Source organism: Acipenser ruthenus, chromosome 9 (genome assembly GCF_902713425.1).
Source record: "Acipenser ruthenus chromosome 9, fAciRut3.2 maternal haplotype, whole genome shotgun sequence".
NCBI lineage: Eukaryota > Metazoa > Chordata > Actinopteri > Acipenseriformes > Acipenseridae > Acipenser > Acipenser ruthenus.
Window position 1 is genome coordinate 3,598,918 of NC_081197.1, and position 17,502 is coordinate 3,616,419.

The window sequence follows — 17,502 nt, forward strand, 5'->3', positions numbered from 1 at the left end:
TGGCTGGATGCTTTTGAGGACCCCTACAATCGGCCAGGTATCCAGTGCAACAGTTACTCCATGCCAGTCGCTTTCCTTCTGTCCCTTTTCATTGTGGTGTTGACATTATCTGAAACCCACTCTTGGGCATTTTTAATGGAATAGTGAAACTTTTCAACCCTATGTAGCAGGGATGTTACATAGCAGTTTGATCCATTCCTGGTTTTACTTTGTTTTAATAAGATACACCTGAGCTTGTTACCTGTGCACTGTGGCTGGTCAGGGTTTTTAAGTCCTGGAATGGGAAATGAAATAATTCTGAAAAACTCTTGTTTCTTCTTTTCCTCAGGCATTGTGTATCTGTTTGGTAAAGTTTGGATCGAGTCTGCAAAGGCGCACGTCAGCTGCTGTGTGGTAGTGAAGAATATCGAGAGGACGATGTATCTGTTGCCACGGGAGACTGTGAGTACCTCTCTGTATCGCCACGTTTTCCATGCAGCGATTATCTCGACACGTTCCTTTTGATCTGTTCTTCTCAATTTCATTGCTTTTTTCCTACCCAATTTCAAATGAAATGTTGCCTCGTTCACTAGCTGAGCAGGAGGACTGACGAGCAGTGCTTGTGAAGCCAGGAGCCTCTTTTCACCTGCTGAACCGAAGCAACGTATATCCTCAAGATGCTGAGTCCTGGAGGCACGGGCCTGGCGTGGAAAGTTGTGCATTCAGACAAATGACAAATAAATGCATAATTGAACTGTAATTGATTCATTATATAGTATAATTACAATTATGTGGGTGTGCTGAGGTTCAACTGCAATTGTAATTGAGCCCAGATCTGCCCCTAACCCCCTAACCGTGCACTACGCATTGTGTTACTAGGGGAGCTGCTGGGGACCTCGACACAGCGTCACTCCCACCCTTGTCGTCCCAGTGTTGCATGCGTTGCACCTCAGACCCGCAAGGCTCATTTAGAAACCCAGGTGTTGCTGGTTCTAAAGATGGCACTGCTTGCTCTGTGTGTGTTTTCAGAGAGTAAATCTTAAAACCAGGGCAGAGACAGACACCCCAGTGACCATGATGGATGTGTACCAGGAATTCAACGAGATCGCCGACAGATACAAGATCATGAAGTTCAAGTCGAAGGTGAGGGGCTCTCGCTGCATTTTCAGACAATATCTGATTGTAATCATTTTGTCTAACCTTTCAATAAGCAGAGACTGCTTGGTACTGTAGGTTTGTATTTCATCAGTATCTAACATTCAATATACATGTGTCTTTTTGTCTTCAATCAGAAAGCGGTGAAGAACTATGCTTTTGAGATCCCGGATGTCCCCGCGCAGTCTGAGTATTTGGAAGTGAGATACTCTGTAAGTGAAGCCAACTTTAGTGAAACGCTGTCATTCCAGCAGTGGAAATGCATCACCCAGACAGAAAGGTTCAGTTCAGGGTTAATCTGGGAAACCATGGCCCATATTTCCAAAGGCTTTATTCCAGTCTTTTTAATTAACTCCTATTTTTATTAACAGAAAAGAAAGAGATGTTAATGTTACCAACTGAGAAACAAACTAGGTGAGGGTGCTTGGGAGACGTGGTGTTCTATATCCCAGCTGATTGGTTCTGGCTTTGTCATATTAACAGGTGCTTTTCTCCATCCAAAACATAGGAGTTCATTAGAGACTGGAGTAAACGCTATGCAAATATAGCCACAGTGCTATTCATCCTGGTGTGTTATACCTGCTATCTTGGTACCTGCTGTACTTTCCAGTGCTGGGACAAATATTTGAGTATTTGCTAAAACACTGCTTGAAATGTATTTGATGGCATCATGTTCATATTTGTTCATTTAACAGAATAAAAAATAGAGAAAATGAATATATAATTTTTGTTTAATATATATAATTAATGTATTTTAAAAAATATTCAAATATAAGGATGGAAATAAGACTGCTATTGCATAACGCTTTCACCCATTCCAAGTGTTAACACAAGCTTGAAGAGCCACGGTGTAAGGAAACAGGCTCAGGTGTGTCTTATTAAACTTTCAGTAAAACCAGGAATGGATCAAACTGCTATGCCACGGGAGTGTTATTTCCGTCCCTGTGTTGGTGCCAGCACTGTCACTCTAGTGACGTTTCGTCTCAGTGAAGCCTCCTGGCTGACAGCGCTGTGCTCTGATCGTGTTGCAGGCTGACCTGCCTCCGCTGCCCCAGGACTTGAAGGGGGCGACCTTCTCCCAGGTGTTCGGGACCAACACCACCAGCCTAGAGCACTTCCTGTTGGGCAGGAAGATCAAGGGGCCGTGCTGGCTGGATGTGAAAACTCCCCGTAAGTATGACCTGCATTTAAAAAGTGCAGCATGGTGGCCTGTGCATATGTATTGCTTATGCAGATTTCTCCAGTTGGCGTTGATATGATTACCACTTAGGAAATGTTAGGGCTGTGCAGAAACCCAAACCTGTACCCCTACTCGTCATTGCCTTTTAAGTATTTATCGGCAGGCAGTCAGTAAATCCATTCGTCGTCAGTTTGCAGCCTCAGTACGGCAATAAAAAATGTCAGCACCCCAGAGGAGAGGAAAATAATCTTCCAATCAGCATTTAAACACTCGGTGCAGAAGGGACTTGCCATTTGATTGGTACTTGGATGTAAGGGTGAGGGAAGGACCGCTTTTCTTGTTTTGAAATCAACACGTTAATGAATGGATTTTTTTTTTTTTTTTTTTTTAAATACTTCTTGAAGGCAATGGCGAGTCCGAGTTTGTGCACACCCCTAGTGTATATCTATGTACTATGCATGTGAGCAGGATTAAAAGGCTCAACCAAACCTGTCTCTTATGACTCTGTTCTTTTTCAGAGCTGGCCAGCCAGCCGGTGAGCTGGTGCAAAGTGGAGGCGGTGGCGTTGAAGAGTGATCTGGTGAGCGTTGTGAAGGACATCGCGGCCCCGCCCCTCGTGGTCCTGAGCATCAGCATGAAGACCGTGCAGAATCCGAAAACGCATCAGAACGAGGTGAGCAGGGAGCAAGAAACACATCAAAACGATATACCGGAATTGGGCTGTCGCGCCAGCATCTCAACCTTGCCTGCTGTGCGGATTCAGGACTCGGAGTTAAAGGCTGTGTGAATGCACCAAAGCCAATCAGCACTTTGATAGATGCTTATTGCAAAAAGAGAATGTTGGGATTGTGAAGATCAGGCTTCCTTTATTCTTCAAAAGTTTTGTTTTCAGTTAGGCAGAGCTTCCAATTTGAATTGCAGTCCTCCACAGTCCAGCACACAACCCCTCGTTGGCTCATTTTATGATTGCAATGGTTAATATTTTTATGTAATGATGGTCTTTTTAGAACTTTTTTTTTAAAAACTTTTTTTGTGTGTCCTCCCTGACAAGTGTAAATGGTAGGGTCTGCAAGAAGGATTTACCACTTTGTCCTGATTGTAAGAACATATAATGATTTGTGCTTTTAATCAGATTTAACAAAAAAAGAACAGAATCCGATTGTTAATATCCACTAAATGAACAAATCTCTCACCACTGTTTTCAGTTTACATGTTTATTTGGGTTGTCGTAATAACCAAAGTGGATCAACAGATTAAATTGGAAAGAAGTGTTTTCAGTTCATGTGAAACTGATCAATCCAAACTTTTACTCTCCTACTCCCCACGATTCGTAAGACACAGCCTGTGAAGTTTGAGAGGAGGAGGAGGAGGAGGAGGAGGAGAGGCCAGAAGCTTTACCTCTTGCCTCATGAAGAAGGCTAGCGCTGTGTTGGTTTTGTTGCATGACCACACTCGGAAGCTTTCCCTCTTGCCCCATGAAGGCTAGCGCTGTGTTGGTTTTGTTGCATGACTGCACTGCTTGCTGATGCCCGTATCTCCATTTGCTTCCCCTTGTCTGCAGATCGTGTCCCTGGCAGCCTTGCTGCATAACCAGTTTCCTCTGGACAGAGCTCCCCCGCAGCCTCCCTTCGAGACACACTTCTGTGGTGAGTTGATCTCGCAGCTGTGCAGTAACTACGCAAGGTGGGCAGGCTTGTGCTTCATGGTTTAATAATCCCATAACTTCAAAGACTCGCTCATAAATAAAACTGATAAAAGGAATTCCCCGAAAGGTTAGTATATATGACTTGGATTCCTGTGATTATTAATGAACCTGACATGCCTGTGCTCTGTTTCATGTATAAAACAGAATTCTCTTTGGATCTGGTAGTTGTGTGAGTAAGGGAGTGCTGCTGTGCACATATCTTGAATTGAAGTAAAAAATAAAAAAAATCCAATAATCCAAATCTCTTAATAACAAAAACAAGCAGCATGGTCAACACTGTTCAGACTAATAAGAGGTAAGACAATAGATTTTTAGAATCAAACTTTGCTTAGCACTCCCTTAAAGGCACAGGTGTTTTTGGCACAAAGTTCCAGCCTTTAGTGTTACATCATTGCAAATACACAACCCATATCCTGCGTACACAAGACCTCGCTGCTGAAATAGTTCATGTAAGAGGGCAAAAAACCTGTAAAGAAGGGATGGACTCCTATTGCAAGGCAGTTTCACTACGAGCTTGATTAGCCACAGTGTATAGGTAATAAGCTCAGGTGTGTCGTCTTAAATTCATTGTGGAACCAGGAGTGTATCAAATTGCTATGCAGTGGGAGTCTTATTCCCAGCACTGTACAGTATGCAAAAGCAAACAATGTTACCTCTAATGTAAATTGTAAATCATACCATCTAAAAATCCCTCTTGCCAGATTAGGTTAACGTTCAGCTGCCTCTTTTAGGCAGTGTTGTGTCTATTGCTTGTTTCCTAATGTAATTGAATTGGCTGATACCTTGAAATGCATCTGCAGTTTTCCTGGTTGGGTGTTTTTTGTTTGCTTGAACGTATTACCCACTGAAATAATGTGATTGAATCTCCTGTTCCAGTGATCAGCAAGCCAAACGACTGCATCTATCCGTTCGATTTCAACGAAGCTGTGAAAAGAAAGGCAAGTGTAGTTTTAATAAAACGGTGAGACTGTGTCTGTGTGGTCCGCATGATCAGACTCCCAATGCTTCTTAGTATTCTGGGTATAACGGACCCTAATGCTCTGTACCGGTCATTTAACATGCAGTACTCTTAAACTGTTCAAAATCAAACTGCTCTGACATTCACTTTATACAAACAATAAACTAGGTATTTTTTTGTTTTCTGAAAAGGAATTTCTACCCCACCCTTCCATCCCCCCCAGAAAATGGGCTTTTGATAATTTTAGACCAAGTTATTTACTGTTTGCAGATCATGTTAAACAATAAATATCCTACATAATGGCCCCTGGCTGCATTCAGCAAAATAATTACACGGCAAGTAACAAGAAAGCCCCCCAAAGGCATGCTAAATATGTACTGTATGTGTAGGGTTGTGCTGAATGATGTCTAAGTCCTGGGTTTGTTAACATGTTCATGTAACACGTTTCGATTTGCAGAACACCAAGGTGGAGATTGCTTCAACAGAGAGAACGTTACTGGGGTTTTTCCTGGCAAAACTTTACAAGATCGACCCTGATGTTATTGTGGTGAGTGACGCAGCAATATGATAAGGATCCTGTTTCCTCTAGTTCATTAGTCACAGAATATCATTGCTTTTTCTTTGTGCACAAATAGTACTGTACGCCTGGCAGTAGTAATCTGACCCCTATCTCTGGACTATGTAGCCAGGGATGAGGCGTGCTCGAGAACAAAGCGGTTATCAGCCTGCAGGAAAGCAGGTTTGATTATTCCACTGCTACCAGCACCACATGTGTAGCTTTCTGAGACTAGTGTTGCTTTAGTGTTATCTCAATATGTATTACTAATACTTGCGTTGTCTTCCCAATTCCTAGCTTTACATAGGGATGGAACTAAGATCCTCATTGCAGAGCAGTTTGATCCATTCCTGGTTTTACTATGAGGTTACTAAGACACACCTGAGCTTGTTACCTGTACAGTGGATAAGCTCTTAGTATAACCTGGAATGGGTGAAGCTGCTATGCAATAGTAGTCTTTTTGTCCCTGTTACGGTACTTTACTATACTATAGTATGTGGACTGTTCTGCTTTTGGAGCCTGGTCTAAAATTAGGTGTGATCAATATTGGGAATACTTTTTGTAGCGTAACCCAGTTCATTAATATGCAGTGTGTGCAGCTATTGTCCCTTGTGATAAAACACATGCCAGTTTGCTCTCTTATACTCCAGGATCAGACTGCATTTTATTTATTTATTTATTTATTTATTTATTTATTTATTTATTTTTTAAAACACTCCTTGGTTTTGCTTCTGCGGATTAGAGCTGTTGCAGTGTAGTGCAAACACAGCGGTCCGTCTGTACCGACAGTCGTTCAGCAGTTGGATTTCATCTTGTTCTTTTCAGGGCCATGACATCTACAGCTTTGACCTGGAGGTTCTGCTGCAAAGAATCAACGCCTGCAAGGTGCCTAACTGGTCCAAGATCGGGCGCTTGAGAAGATCCGTCATGCCCAAACTTGGGGTAAGAGAGATTTCTTTCTATCACAGGGCAGAAACGTCAAGCAGAAGGGGGAGAGTATGACCGAGGTGAGGATTTTGTCTAGGTAGGTTCAGGGGATGTCTTTTTTTTTTAGAAACCAGAATTACCTGCTAGCCCTAGATCACCCTTAATTAGTGTCTAATTAAATGTATAAACGCAGTATAGGTAAGACAGGCTATTGTGTGTTTTAAACATTGCATTGCACAGTCCATGAGGCACCAATAAGATAATTTAAAAAGTTTATTGAATGACATTGAGTAGAACATTCAGTTGTCAGTGTAGAAATCTGTAACCTTGCTGAGATGTAATGAAATATTTATACAGTTGGGTTACTGTAGAAGAGAACTTCTTTAACAATTCCAGTGCAATATTGCAGAACACTCCAGCATCCGCAGCTCACTGATGGAGAGTATTAACCACATGATTACTGTGCCCTGCTCTTCCCTTTCAATCCCAGGGCCGCAGTGGCTTTGCAGAGAAGAACGCTACGTGTGGGAGAATGATCTGCGACGTGCAGATCTCAGCCAAGGAGCTGATCCGCTGCAAGAGCTACCACCTGTCTGAGCTTGTGCTGCACATTCTCAAGAGCGAGAGGCCTGTGATCCCCCAAGAAGACATTAAGAATCTCTATAGGTAGCCAGAGAGAACAGCAAGAAGCAGTGCTGTAGCAGTTGTGGTTCAGGCACTCCCCTTCCACCTCCCTGGATAGGTTCCCTTGAGCTCTGTTTGTCTCCGTGCAGCTCCTGGTGAATAGATTGAAGTGGTGGAAGGGAAATGCACCCAAGAAAAAAAAAAAAAACAGGCTTGATTCTTAGATTTATAATTGTTATAATTGTTCTTTCCTGAAGCACTTGCAAGGCACTGTTATTGTTAACTTTATTGGGTGCGGTACATATTTCCTTTCTGGAAAAAAATAGTGCTAATCATGATTGAGTAAAAAGATGTGAGAATCTAGCCCAGGGCTTCCCAAACCTGGTCCTGGGGACCCCAGTGTCTTCTGCTTTTTTCTTCCAGCTGAGCTCTCAATTACTTCACTGAAATCTTAAGTTACTTGAGTAACTTGAAATGTGCAACTTTATAGGAGCTGAGAACAATTAAAAAGATCTAATTAAGTAAATTATTAGTTAAACTAAGAGTTCAGTTAAGTAATTGAGAGCTCAGGTGGAACGAAAACCAGGAGACACTGGGGTCCCCAGAACCAGGTTTGGGAAGCCCTGGACTGGCCCTTTATGTGCGGCATGTGTGTGCGTATATAAATGTATAACTTAATTTCCATTGAAGAAATGAATTCATACAATGCCTGCTTTCTCTGATTTTCAGCGATTCCCATCGCCTGCTGTACCTCTTGGAGAGCACCTGGATGGATGCCAAGTTCATCCTGCAAATCATGTGTGAGCTGAACGTTCTCCCGCTGGCCTTGCAGATCACCAACATCGCCGGGAACGTCATGGTAAGCCGTGCCTCGCTCTTACATAAATAACCCATTGGGAACTGCTATGGGGAGGAGCCTCTTTGATCCCTGATGCAAAGGGATGAGATGTCCTGTTTTCCCCATAGGATAGGACAGACCGAGAGTGGTGAGGGTATGGAATGGGTTACCTAGCCATGCTGTTGATGCTGAATCACTGGGATCCTTTAAGGTCCGATTTGACAGAGTTTTGAGATCAAGCAGTTCCTAGGAACCTCTCGAGCACAGACTGGCCTCCTCATCATTCCAACGTTTTTCGGATGTTCTTACTTGTGGAATAGGCAGCAGAGCTGAAAGATATTGTGGAAGCTGAAGGGCTGACCACACAGAACGACCGTAGCAACTAACCTTTTTGTCGTGTGTGTGTGTTTTGTTCTTAGTCCAGGACCCTGATGGGTGGGCGTGCTGAAAGAAACGAGTATCTCTTGCTGCATGCGTTCCACGAGAGGGATTACATCGTACCGGACAAGCAGGTCTTCAAGAAAGTGCAGCAGGATCACGTGAGTGTATCGACCGACGGGGTTCCCTTGGCAGCCTCTGTGGTCGCCCTCTGAATTGTGGCTGCTATGGACTGGTAGTGGGTTGAACTTACTGCCTGACAGCAACATGCCAGCTCCAATCATTCCTCGTGTTTCTGTGAGTCTGAATTGCAGGGGGCCTGTGCAGAGATGTTACTCTCACATTAAATGCAGGAAACGTTCACACTGTTATGAGGGGTCTTCGTTGTGCCCAGTAGACCAACATCAGACATGTACTAATCTAAATTGTCAGGCAGCTGTAAGAAAATGTTATTGTACACTTGCCTACCCTGTCAGTACTGGTGTGCAGAGTGGACGAGCTGATCTGAGCTGATCTGAGCTGCCCTTGTGTTCCAGGTTGATGATGATGACGAGGGGGATGCAGGCCAGGGCAAGTCCAGGAAGGTCAAGAAGAAGGCAGCCTACGCTGGAGGTCTCGTCCTGGAACCCAAAGTTGGTAAGATCGCCAAGTCCTCCGCCTTCATGCCTGGGTTTCAGTGCAGGGGATTAAAGTTCTAAGCCACAATGAGTCACCAAGACCCACCCACAACTCACTGTGATTGGTTTGCATACAATAAATCACCCGTTTTCAGAATTCCGCTGTTCTGTTCCAGCAGTGCAATTGCATGGTATGTGAGCATTGGAGGACCAATGCTTCTGATGAGCTGGGATTTTTACAGCTCTGTAAACGTTGACTTGATCATTTTTCTGCAGTGTTGCTCAAAGTGTTGACTCTCAATCGCCACCCTCCCTGTGTTGCAGGTTTCTATGACAAGTTCATCCTGCTGCTGGATTTCAACAGCTTGTACCCCTCCATCATCCAGGAGTTCAACATCTGCTTCACCACAGTGCAGCGGCTTGCCCCGGGCTCCCAGAAAACAGCTGAGGTAACCGGAGGCAGGGCTGGAGACTACTGGGAAAGCTTTCTGTCTTTCATCCATTGCTCTCGAGATGCATTCAAGCCACTGCATGCTGGATCTGTTGGGTTTCTGTTATACTGATCTTGTGTTCGATCCTTTTTATACACGATCTGCCCAAACGCATTTCACATGCACTAAAAACAACTAAATCAGAATAAAGGAAGCAGCCATATTAAGATGTGACATCAACAAAAGGGAACAGGTTTTATGCAAAAAAGGGGTTAACCCTTTGCGGTCCTATGTTGGACCTGGTCCGACATCACTATTTTCCCTTTCTGGTCCAATGTCGGACCCTGTCCGGCATCATCAAAAAGACACAAAAAACAGGTCTCGGGTCGTTTTTTCTCTGGAAAAAGCAGAGAAAACCATTCAATGGCCGAGTGAGACCGATAGGAGCCGAGAGAAGCCGAAAAAAAGGGGTTTATCTCATGAATACTGATAGACCTGACACCACATAGATAACACAGACATAAACAAACAAGATAGCTGCTTCCGCATCCAGCGCTCAAAGAATATCACAGACATTTGCAGCTTTTTTTAGATGTTATAGTAATAAAATAATGACTTGGATCGCATTATTGAGGAGTTCGGTGATAAAACGAGTGATCAAGAGATGATTTATCGGTATGTACTATTATTAAGAGTTATTTGAAAAATATAGCCAATGAGGGGTGGGGCCCTGAGTGTCCTGTTGATATGCAGTGCTTTTTAAACCTGTTTTACTGTGAAAAAAATACTTTTAAACAGCGCATCTAAAATAAACTGCGTGTGTGAAAATAAATTGGACCTGACGCGCGCTGAATAAATGGGCCGCAAAGGGTTAACCCTGTAATAATGTAATGTAATAGTGGCTAAGTTTAACAAGACCCAGTTGGCAAATTTGGATCCCTTTTTTATTGCAGTTGGTCTAGCAGCTACATGAATAAAAAGTCAGTTACGAGCAGGATAAGATCCCAGAGCTGTGTTGTGTTATTGTCTGATAAGTTATACCATCTGTGCTGTGCTGTTGTCTGGTAATCTCTCTGCTGGCTGTGCTGTTGTCTGGTAACCTCTCTGATGGCTGTGCTGTGCTGTTGTCTGATTGGTGTGTTGTGTGTTTCTGGATCAGGGGGAGGAGCAGGATGAGATCCCGCAGATTCCCGATCCAGACCAGGACATGGGAATCCTGCCCAAGGAGATCCGGAAGCTGGTGGAGAGGAGGAAGCAGGTCAAGCAGCTGATGAAGCAGCCCGACCTCAACCCTGATCTCCACATGCAGGTACCACCCCGCCCTTCCTGCGCTTCCAACCAGCAGTGCTTTTACTGGAATTAGCAGCAATAAAGGGATGAGCTCAGCCTCGCGTAGGAGCACGCTGCGTCTCACTATCCAGGATATACACTATCCTGTGTCTGAGAGGAGTCCGTTTGGCGCTCTGATCCTAGTCCTGCTGCACAGTGTCTTCATGATTTCATCATCTGTGTTCACTTTAAATACCACCTTCTGATATGTTTATATTTAAATTGATTTGTATGTAATTGTATTATTCTTTTCCAGTATGACATCAGGCAGAAGGCTCTGAAGCTCACTGCTAACAGCATGTACGGCTGCCTGGGGTTTGCCTTCAGCAGATTCTATGCTAAACCGCTGGCTGCCCTGGTCACACATACAGGACGAGAGGTAAAGTAATGTATGTCGGTCGGTCTGTGTGGCCCTATGAAGCGCTAGAATTAAGTTACTGGCTGATCTGCAATGCCCCCAAACAATACAACTATGTGTGATATTAACTTTAATGCCTAATATTTGGGAATTTGCTCTGCAGTGTATTTTTGAGGGCTGGATGTTAAATGCTGCAGCTGGAATATATTAGAAGGAAAATGCTATTTTGGAGTACTCTCCGTCATGTGTATGCAGCGGCGTCAGACGGCGTAATGCATCGATCTCGAGGTTTGTTTGCTACTTCATCGATGGCTCATAAGAACTCTGTGTAAGTCAGGTTAGGGTGTCTCCTTCAGAGATCAGAATGTCAGTGTGTGTATACAGTACAGCACACTCTCCCTGTCACCATCTCACCACTCAGACCACTCTCTTAGTATCTGTAGCATGGAGACATGGGGGACTTCTTCAGATCTCCCTCTGTTGGGACTAGCTCCTAATTCGGACCATTTGATTCATTATTGGGATTCCACTGTGTTTTTAGAGACTTCAGTTTAAACAATGGGGTCATTGTGTACTCCCTGTGTCCGTCCACATGTCTGTCACACTCTGCGTACTGAACATAAGTGCCTGGATTCTACATTACACTTTTATCATACACTCCAAGCCTTCTATACATGTTTCAGATTGCATTTGGCTTAGAGTTACCATATGACTCCATGTACAGTTTGGAGCAGTTCAGGCTTTAACTCACATCGCAATGCATTCTGGTATGTTTTACCTGTTTCGGGTACTTTTCACAGCAGGGACTACACTTCCCAGAATGTATTGGGGTTTGAGTTGAAAAACAGGCCCAAACAGTCCAGGTGTAATAAGAAACTCTCCTTTTCTTATTATTTCAATGTGATTCTGAGGCCCATGTGAATGTGCCTGCTTTGGTTTTTTTCATGTGCTTCGGGTTTACTTCTGTTTTAATTGGTGTGAGAGGTGCTCCCCCACAAGAGGGCAGTATGGGCTCACGTGATCGAATAAAACCCTGTAGAGAGGTCACCAGATTGCGTGGCGGTGGTAATCTTTGTTAAATCGTTTTCAGAGCCCTGATGTTTCTTTCTTTCATTGATTTGATGTATTTTTTGGTTAATATGTTTTTGATTGAGAGGGTGACAGCACAAGGAGAAGGAGTGCTTAGTGAGCGAGAAGTGGCGATGTACCTGGGTGGTGGTGTGTAATTCACTTTATCATGGGAGAATGGGTTCGTGCTGAGTTAGAGAGGCTGTAATTGAGGTGAAGTTATTTAGAGCGCAATAACAAACACACCGTCCTCTCTGCTCAGTTTAAAGTCTCGGATCGGGCCTGGGGTAGAGGGCGACAGAAGAGCGCTATGCTTTAATGCTGGATACTCCTTTGCTTGTTCTGAGTTCCCAGATCCGTGTTGTGACTCTCCTCAGCTGCTAGGAACTGGCTGGGCTCAATGAATGGCTACCTCCTCTCACTCTAAAGTTTTCTCATGTTTCTTATTAATTTAATTATGTAAACGCGGCACAACTTTCTCTGTGACTTTGATCTCCAAGTCTGGTCACTACTACACAGAGTATTCACACAAACACAAGAACGATGGAGAAAGTTAGTTGATGCAGCCTCCCTGCACAGTCTATAAACACTTTCTGTCTGTCTGGCACTTAGCTACAGTTTCAATGTATCTCTTAAGTGATTGTAATTAGGAGGCTGTGTCGCGGTCCTCCCCACGGTATCTTTCTCTCAGGCAGTGTGCGTTGCTTGGCAGGTGTTTTAATCCTCTGCATCTGGCAGTCACCCAACGGCAGAACAGGGACCGCTGCCTAATCTAAATGATTTTGCTGCAATCCATCCACATTACATTAACCACTAGTGACTGTCTCCAGCTGGGTTGCCTGCTGAAGTCCTTGTTTTGGAAGTGGGAAGAGAAAGAGGCTATCTATTTTTTTTTTTTTTTTAGTGATCAGTACACGCAATGCCAAGAGTATAACTTTTTAATACTCAACCAACCGCCTTTCTCAGATATCACCCCCAAAAATCTCAGATTTGCATTGAGAAATTCGGAGAGTTTGGAAGGACTCTGTGTTTACACTTCTGCATCAATGTGGGCATTGAAAGAAAGGAATTGTCTTCTTCACTTAGACTCCTGTTGTATAGCAGGTTGAACAATTCTAGAATTGGGTGGGATCTTAATTAAAGGCAAAAAAAAGAAAAAAACAAACCCAAAAAAGAATAGAACAGGCTTGAATTACCCTGACGCTGCGTTCAGCTTGGTTTTCTTGTACCCTTGTGCTGGTTTTGATTGGGGTAGGGGGAGGTTCTGTTAATCAGCTGGCTGTTGTGCCCCTTGGTGCCATGCTTAAGCCACTTTGTCAGATAACGGCTTTACTCAACTGAAGAAATGTGATCTGGGTTTTGAGATCGTGCGCGGTGCTCAAAGCCTCGGATTAGAATCGGGCTGAGGAGAGGGCAAGACGACTGCTTTCTGGAATTCAGTTTGGAAGGTCTTTGATGCCTTGCCAGGGGGTGCCCATTAGTTTCAGGCTTCCTTTAAATAGATGGCGTGTCCGGTTCCTCTTGTAGGTGAGCGTGTGCCAGGGATGAGCTCGGCGCAGCTGTCCGGCTCTGCTTTGTTTTATTGGTTCTCGCAGTCGGGGATGCGAGACACACTGTTTCTGCAGCGCTGTTGCCCCTCTTGTATTTACTTGTCCCTGGATGGTGAAAGGTCAGGGTGAGAAGATTGTCATGCTATCCTGTTGTGGAATCTGACTGACAAGAGTAATGGATGAATGGATACTTTGCCCAAGATTCCTGACATTACGGGACCTATTTAGAAATCAAAGGGCTCACCTGTGATGATCTCTCCTCTCTCTCTCTCTCTCTCTCTCTCTCTCTCTCTCTCTCTCTCTCTCTCTCTCTCATGGTCTGTGCAGTCTATCAATTGAACTGCTTTCCCTATCTGTTTTGGTAACCTCTAAGTCATTGCTCTTTATTAAATAGCTTTGTTTTTTTAGTTTTTATTTTGAGACTTTTACACACACTTGAATCTACAGTGGTATACTAATTTAAAGCACATAACTAGGAAAGACTAAATGAGTACACAAAGTAACAGCCAAAACAGTGTTTTTGGTGGAAATGGCTAACAGTAGGTCCAGGTAGTGTTTGAATGTTCTCTTTTCAGAGCTTAACTAGGAGACAGTTTGAACAATTGAGCTGAACTTTGCACGACAAACACTACTGACTGCTAAAGCAATACATATATGTTTTTTATATAAAGCATGTAAAGCTTTGACCTGGAGATGCATTGCAAAGACATGGGGCTCCCCGACTGGCTGACCTGGTAAAAGCACAGCCGCATGGTGTGTAGGGCAGGTCATGCAGGCAGGGGAGCGCAGGTTCTGTGCATACCAACAGCAAGCTGAGCTGGCGGGCTGAGCTCTGATCAATCCTTCACTGCTACCGAGGCTCGCAGAGCATGCATGACAGCAGATTATCACAATTATCTAGTGTTGTTACCAACACTTTATTCGTCCCTGGCCTTTTGGGTGCTGACACGGCTGACAGCGACATATCGAGTGCATCTGTTGATCCTGTTAAACAACGTTATTAATAGGAGCCCCCCGGTACTTCTGAGAACCGTATTAAACGCTAACTTGCCATGTGAGTGCAAATTAATTGAATCTGTGCTTTGTTTTCTGTGACGGGCTGGACAGCTGTGTTGTCAGGGGACAGAGAGATGGTGGCTGGCTTTCCCTTACCTGTGTTTTATGTGACAGCGGAGGAATCTGTTCTGGGAATCGGGACTGATCCTGCGTAAATATTTCCCTCAATTAACCATTCCTGTGCCCTGGCCAGCAGCATGATCTTGTGGGTATTCTCATGGCATTCCAATGCCCCGCTGGCATCACCTGCTCTCCAGAACCATGCCTGCGACCTGGGGGCAGCAGATCAGTTTTACTGAAGTGCCTTTTTTTTTTTTTTTTTGGCTGGAAGGATTAATATGTGCTGTTTGGTTAAATTATTTCCCTTCCCATTATGAAAGCAGTGCAGGGTGCTAATAACATGTAGATGTTAAAGAAAACCACAATCGTAAAACTGTCCCGCATGTTTTCCCCTCTTTTCCCGAACTATTTCACTGGAAAAGGAGGCATGAGCAGAGCTCTGTGTCTTTATATGTTTTTGGCAGTAGGTGGTAGAGAAATAACTGAGCTAAATTATTAATTTACGCAGAAGTGGACTTCTTAAGAGGATTTTCACAATACTGTGTTGGGTTTTCTGTAGCAGATCTTATTTGTATTTTTATTTTATTTCATGGGGAATATACAAATTATATGTGGAAGCAGAGAATACAAAGTATTTGCCTTGTATCTTAGTAAAACACTAATTTTACCTCTAGTCCCTGGATTGAGGAACGAATAAGAATATTTACACATGTTCACGTAACGAGGAAGTCTCTCCTTTCTTTTCCTTCTTTTCTCTTTGTTTTTTCTGTTCTCGTCTTTCTTTCTTTCTTTCTTTCTTTCTTTCTTTCTTTCTTTCTTTCTTTACAAAAAAAAAAAAAATGTCTGCTTGTGTTGACAATTTCTGTTCTAAGCACAAATGGTTTGGTTTTTCTGTCTGAGGCTCTCCGGGGCATTGTGAGTGACAGCTTCATGTTTAGAAGTGATTGCTCTGCTCAGGTATTTGACAGCGAGACATTACCAGGAGAGCTGAAAACATTTGTTCTGCTCAAATGTTGGGCCTGTATTTGTTGCTTTTTATACCGCAGTCGTGGCATTTTAAGTATATTGTTAAATGTGGCTCGTGTTACACATGGAATAGATAGCCCTGTGGATAATCTCCCAGAATGCATGTTGTCTTGGTAGTGCCATGTGAATGACAGCAATGTGTTGCGCACAGTACTGGTTCTGTCAGAGGTGGTTTGGGTGGGGGAGGGGGAGGGAGCGCAGCTCAGTCGTTTTGGTTAATGAGGTATTGTAAGGGGATAGTGTAACCTGATGTACCGGTCGAGAAGGTTAATTGACTGAAATTTATCATTTACTGAAGTGAAAACCTTTTTCAATGTCGCATGTTTTCTACAGGTTTTACCTTGCCTCGTGTTCCTGGGTTGGTTTACTGGCTTACTGACGCATGCTGCTTTCTTAGAAAAATTAAAACGATTATCTTGTCAATAAGTGGGCATTGTGTGAGAATGACGGCAATGTTAAGGGTTATAATTAAGCGGAGGCAGGCAGAGGCAGTGGCATGTGAAACGGGATCTAAGTAAACACAACCTGGCCGCTTGTACACAGATTATCTACTAGCAGTTGTTAGAATCACAAAGGTCACTTTAAAATTTTCCAGGAAGGAGACATAAAAGCCGGCTCACGAATAGCATTGTCGTATCAAGTGTGCCCCAACCATTTAAAAAAAGGATTTGTTCTGGCTATCACTTGACTTCTCAAATAGTCACAGTGGGTGTAATTGAATATATTTGGATTTGCTTCACAGTAGCTAAACAGGACCTTCGAAAGCTTTGCATCTGGTCCTCATCGAGGACTGGAGACCTTGCTGGGGAGATGCATATTCCTCATCGCCGTCTCTCAGTGGCGAGTTTGAACGCAATTACAGAAGCATGTTTTGGGTAATTCCATCGTTAGGGTTCAGCATTTCTGAGTGAGTGCTCATCACCGTTACAGCAGGAAATGAAGGAGGCTCCCTTTCATTCACAAGCGTTTCTTACAAGAATCTTTTATATGAGGGGAGCTTCATGAAACCTCTCCATTTTTCAGCACGTCTTTGCAGCCTAATGTTCTATCTTTCCATTTCCGCTTGATCAGCTCCGGTCAAGAGTCCAGAGCCCTAACCACTACTCCACACTGATGCCTAGTTTAGATGGCATGCGGTGTAGTGTGGAGCTGCACAAAGCGATTTATTGGGATTGCATGCTCCGCCGCTGACACTCAGGTGAGGGTCACTTCTGTTGACTGTGCTGATTTACCATTGCAAGTGAAACGAGTGAAGAAACAGCAGGATTTGTGAGGATTGTTGCTTTTTTTTTTTTTTTTTTTAAATATTAGTATATACTCTGCGGAGAGCAGCAATCACCACAAACCCAAGCAGCTGTTTCTTCACTTGTTTCACCTGGAATGGTAAATGAGCTCGCAATCAACAGCAATGGCCCTCGCCTGTGGAGGGCTCCATGCAAATAATCGATTTGTGCAGTTCTAGTGTAGTGTGGATGCAAGCTTGCGGTTCTAGTGTAGTGTGGATGCAAGCTTGGGGTCCTAGTGTAGTGTGGATGCAAGCTTGCGGTTCTAGTGTAGTGTGGATGCAAGCTTGCGGTTCTAGTGTAGTGTGGATGCAAGCTTGTGGCTGGTAGAGGTTGTTTGATGGAGCTGGCCAGGTTTAAATGGATGCAGTTCATTAAGTAGCCCCTATTGGGTTAGCTGTTGAGATGTGTGTGTCCATTTCCT

General features: G+C 43.8%; 1 protein-coding gene across 4 annotated transcripts in view; it reads left to right on the top strand.

Moving 5' to 3' along the window:
* Positions 1-17,502, top strand: part of LOC117406034 (DNA polymerase alpha catalytic subunit-like) — an 84,945-nt gene that overhangs the window by 6,049 nt on the left and 61,394 nt on the right. For all 4 annotated transcript variants that reach the window (XM_059030786.1, XM_034924008.2, XM_059030788.1 and 1 more), the window contains exons 10-26: positions 1-37; positions 329-441; positions 1,009-1,122; positions 1,272-1,346; positions 2,166-2,304; positions 2,833-2,987; positions 3,876-3,960; positions 4,896-4,957; positions 5,435-5,524; positions 6,359-6,475; positions 6,951-7,126; positions 7,814-7,943; positions 8,342-8,461; positions 8,837-8,936; positions 9,242-9,366; positions 10,508-10,657; positions 10,934-11,056. The exon at positions 1-37 is cut by the window's left edge and continues 142 nt beyond it. In XM_059030786.1, the coding sequence (XP_058886769.1) occupies positions 1-37; positions 329-441; positions 1,009-1,122; positions 1,272-1,346; positions 2,166-2,304; positions 2,833-2,987; positions 3,876-3,960; positions 4,896-4,957; positions 5,435-5,524; positions 6,359-6,475; positions 6,951-7,126; positions 7,814-7,943; positions 8,342-8,461; positions 8,837-8,936; positions 9,242-9,366; positions 10,508-10,657; positions 10,934-11,056 (1,911 nt within the window). The remainder of the gene's footprint in view (positions 38-328; positions 442-1,008; positions 1,123-1,271; positions 1,347-2,165; positions 2,305-2,832; positions 2,988-3,875; positions 3,961-4,895; positions 4,958-5,434; positions 5,525-6,358; positions 6,476-6,950; positions 7,127-7,813; positions 7,944-8,341; positions 8,462-8,836; positions 8,937-9,241; positions 9,367-10,507; positions 10,658-10,933; positions 11,057-17,502) is intronic.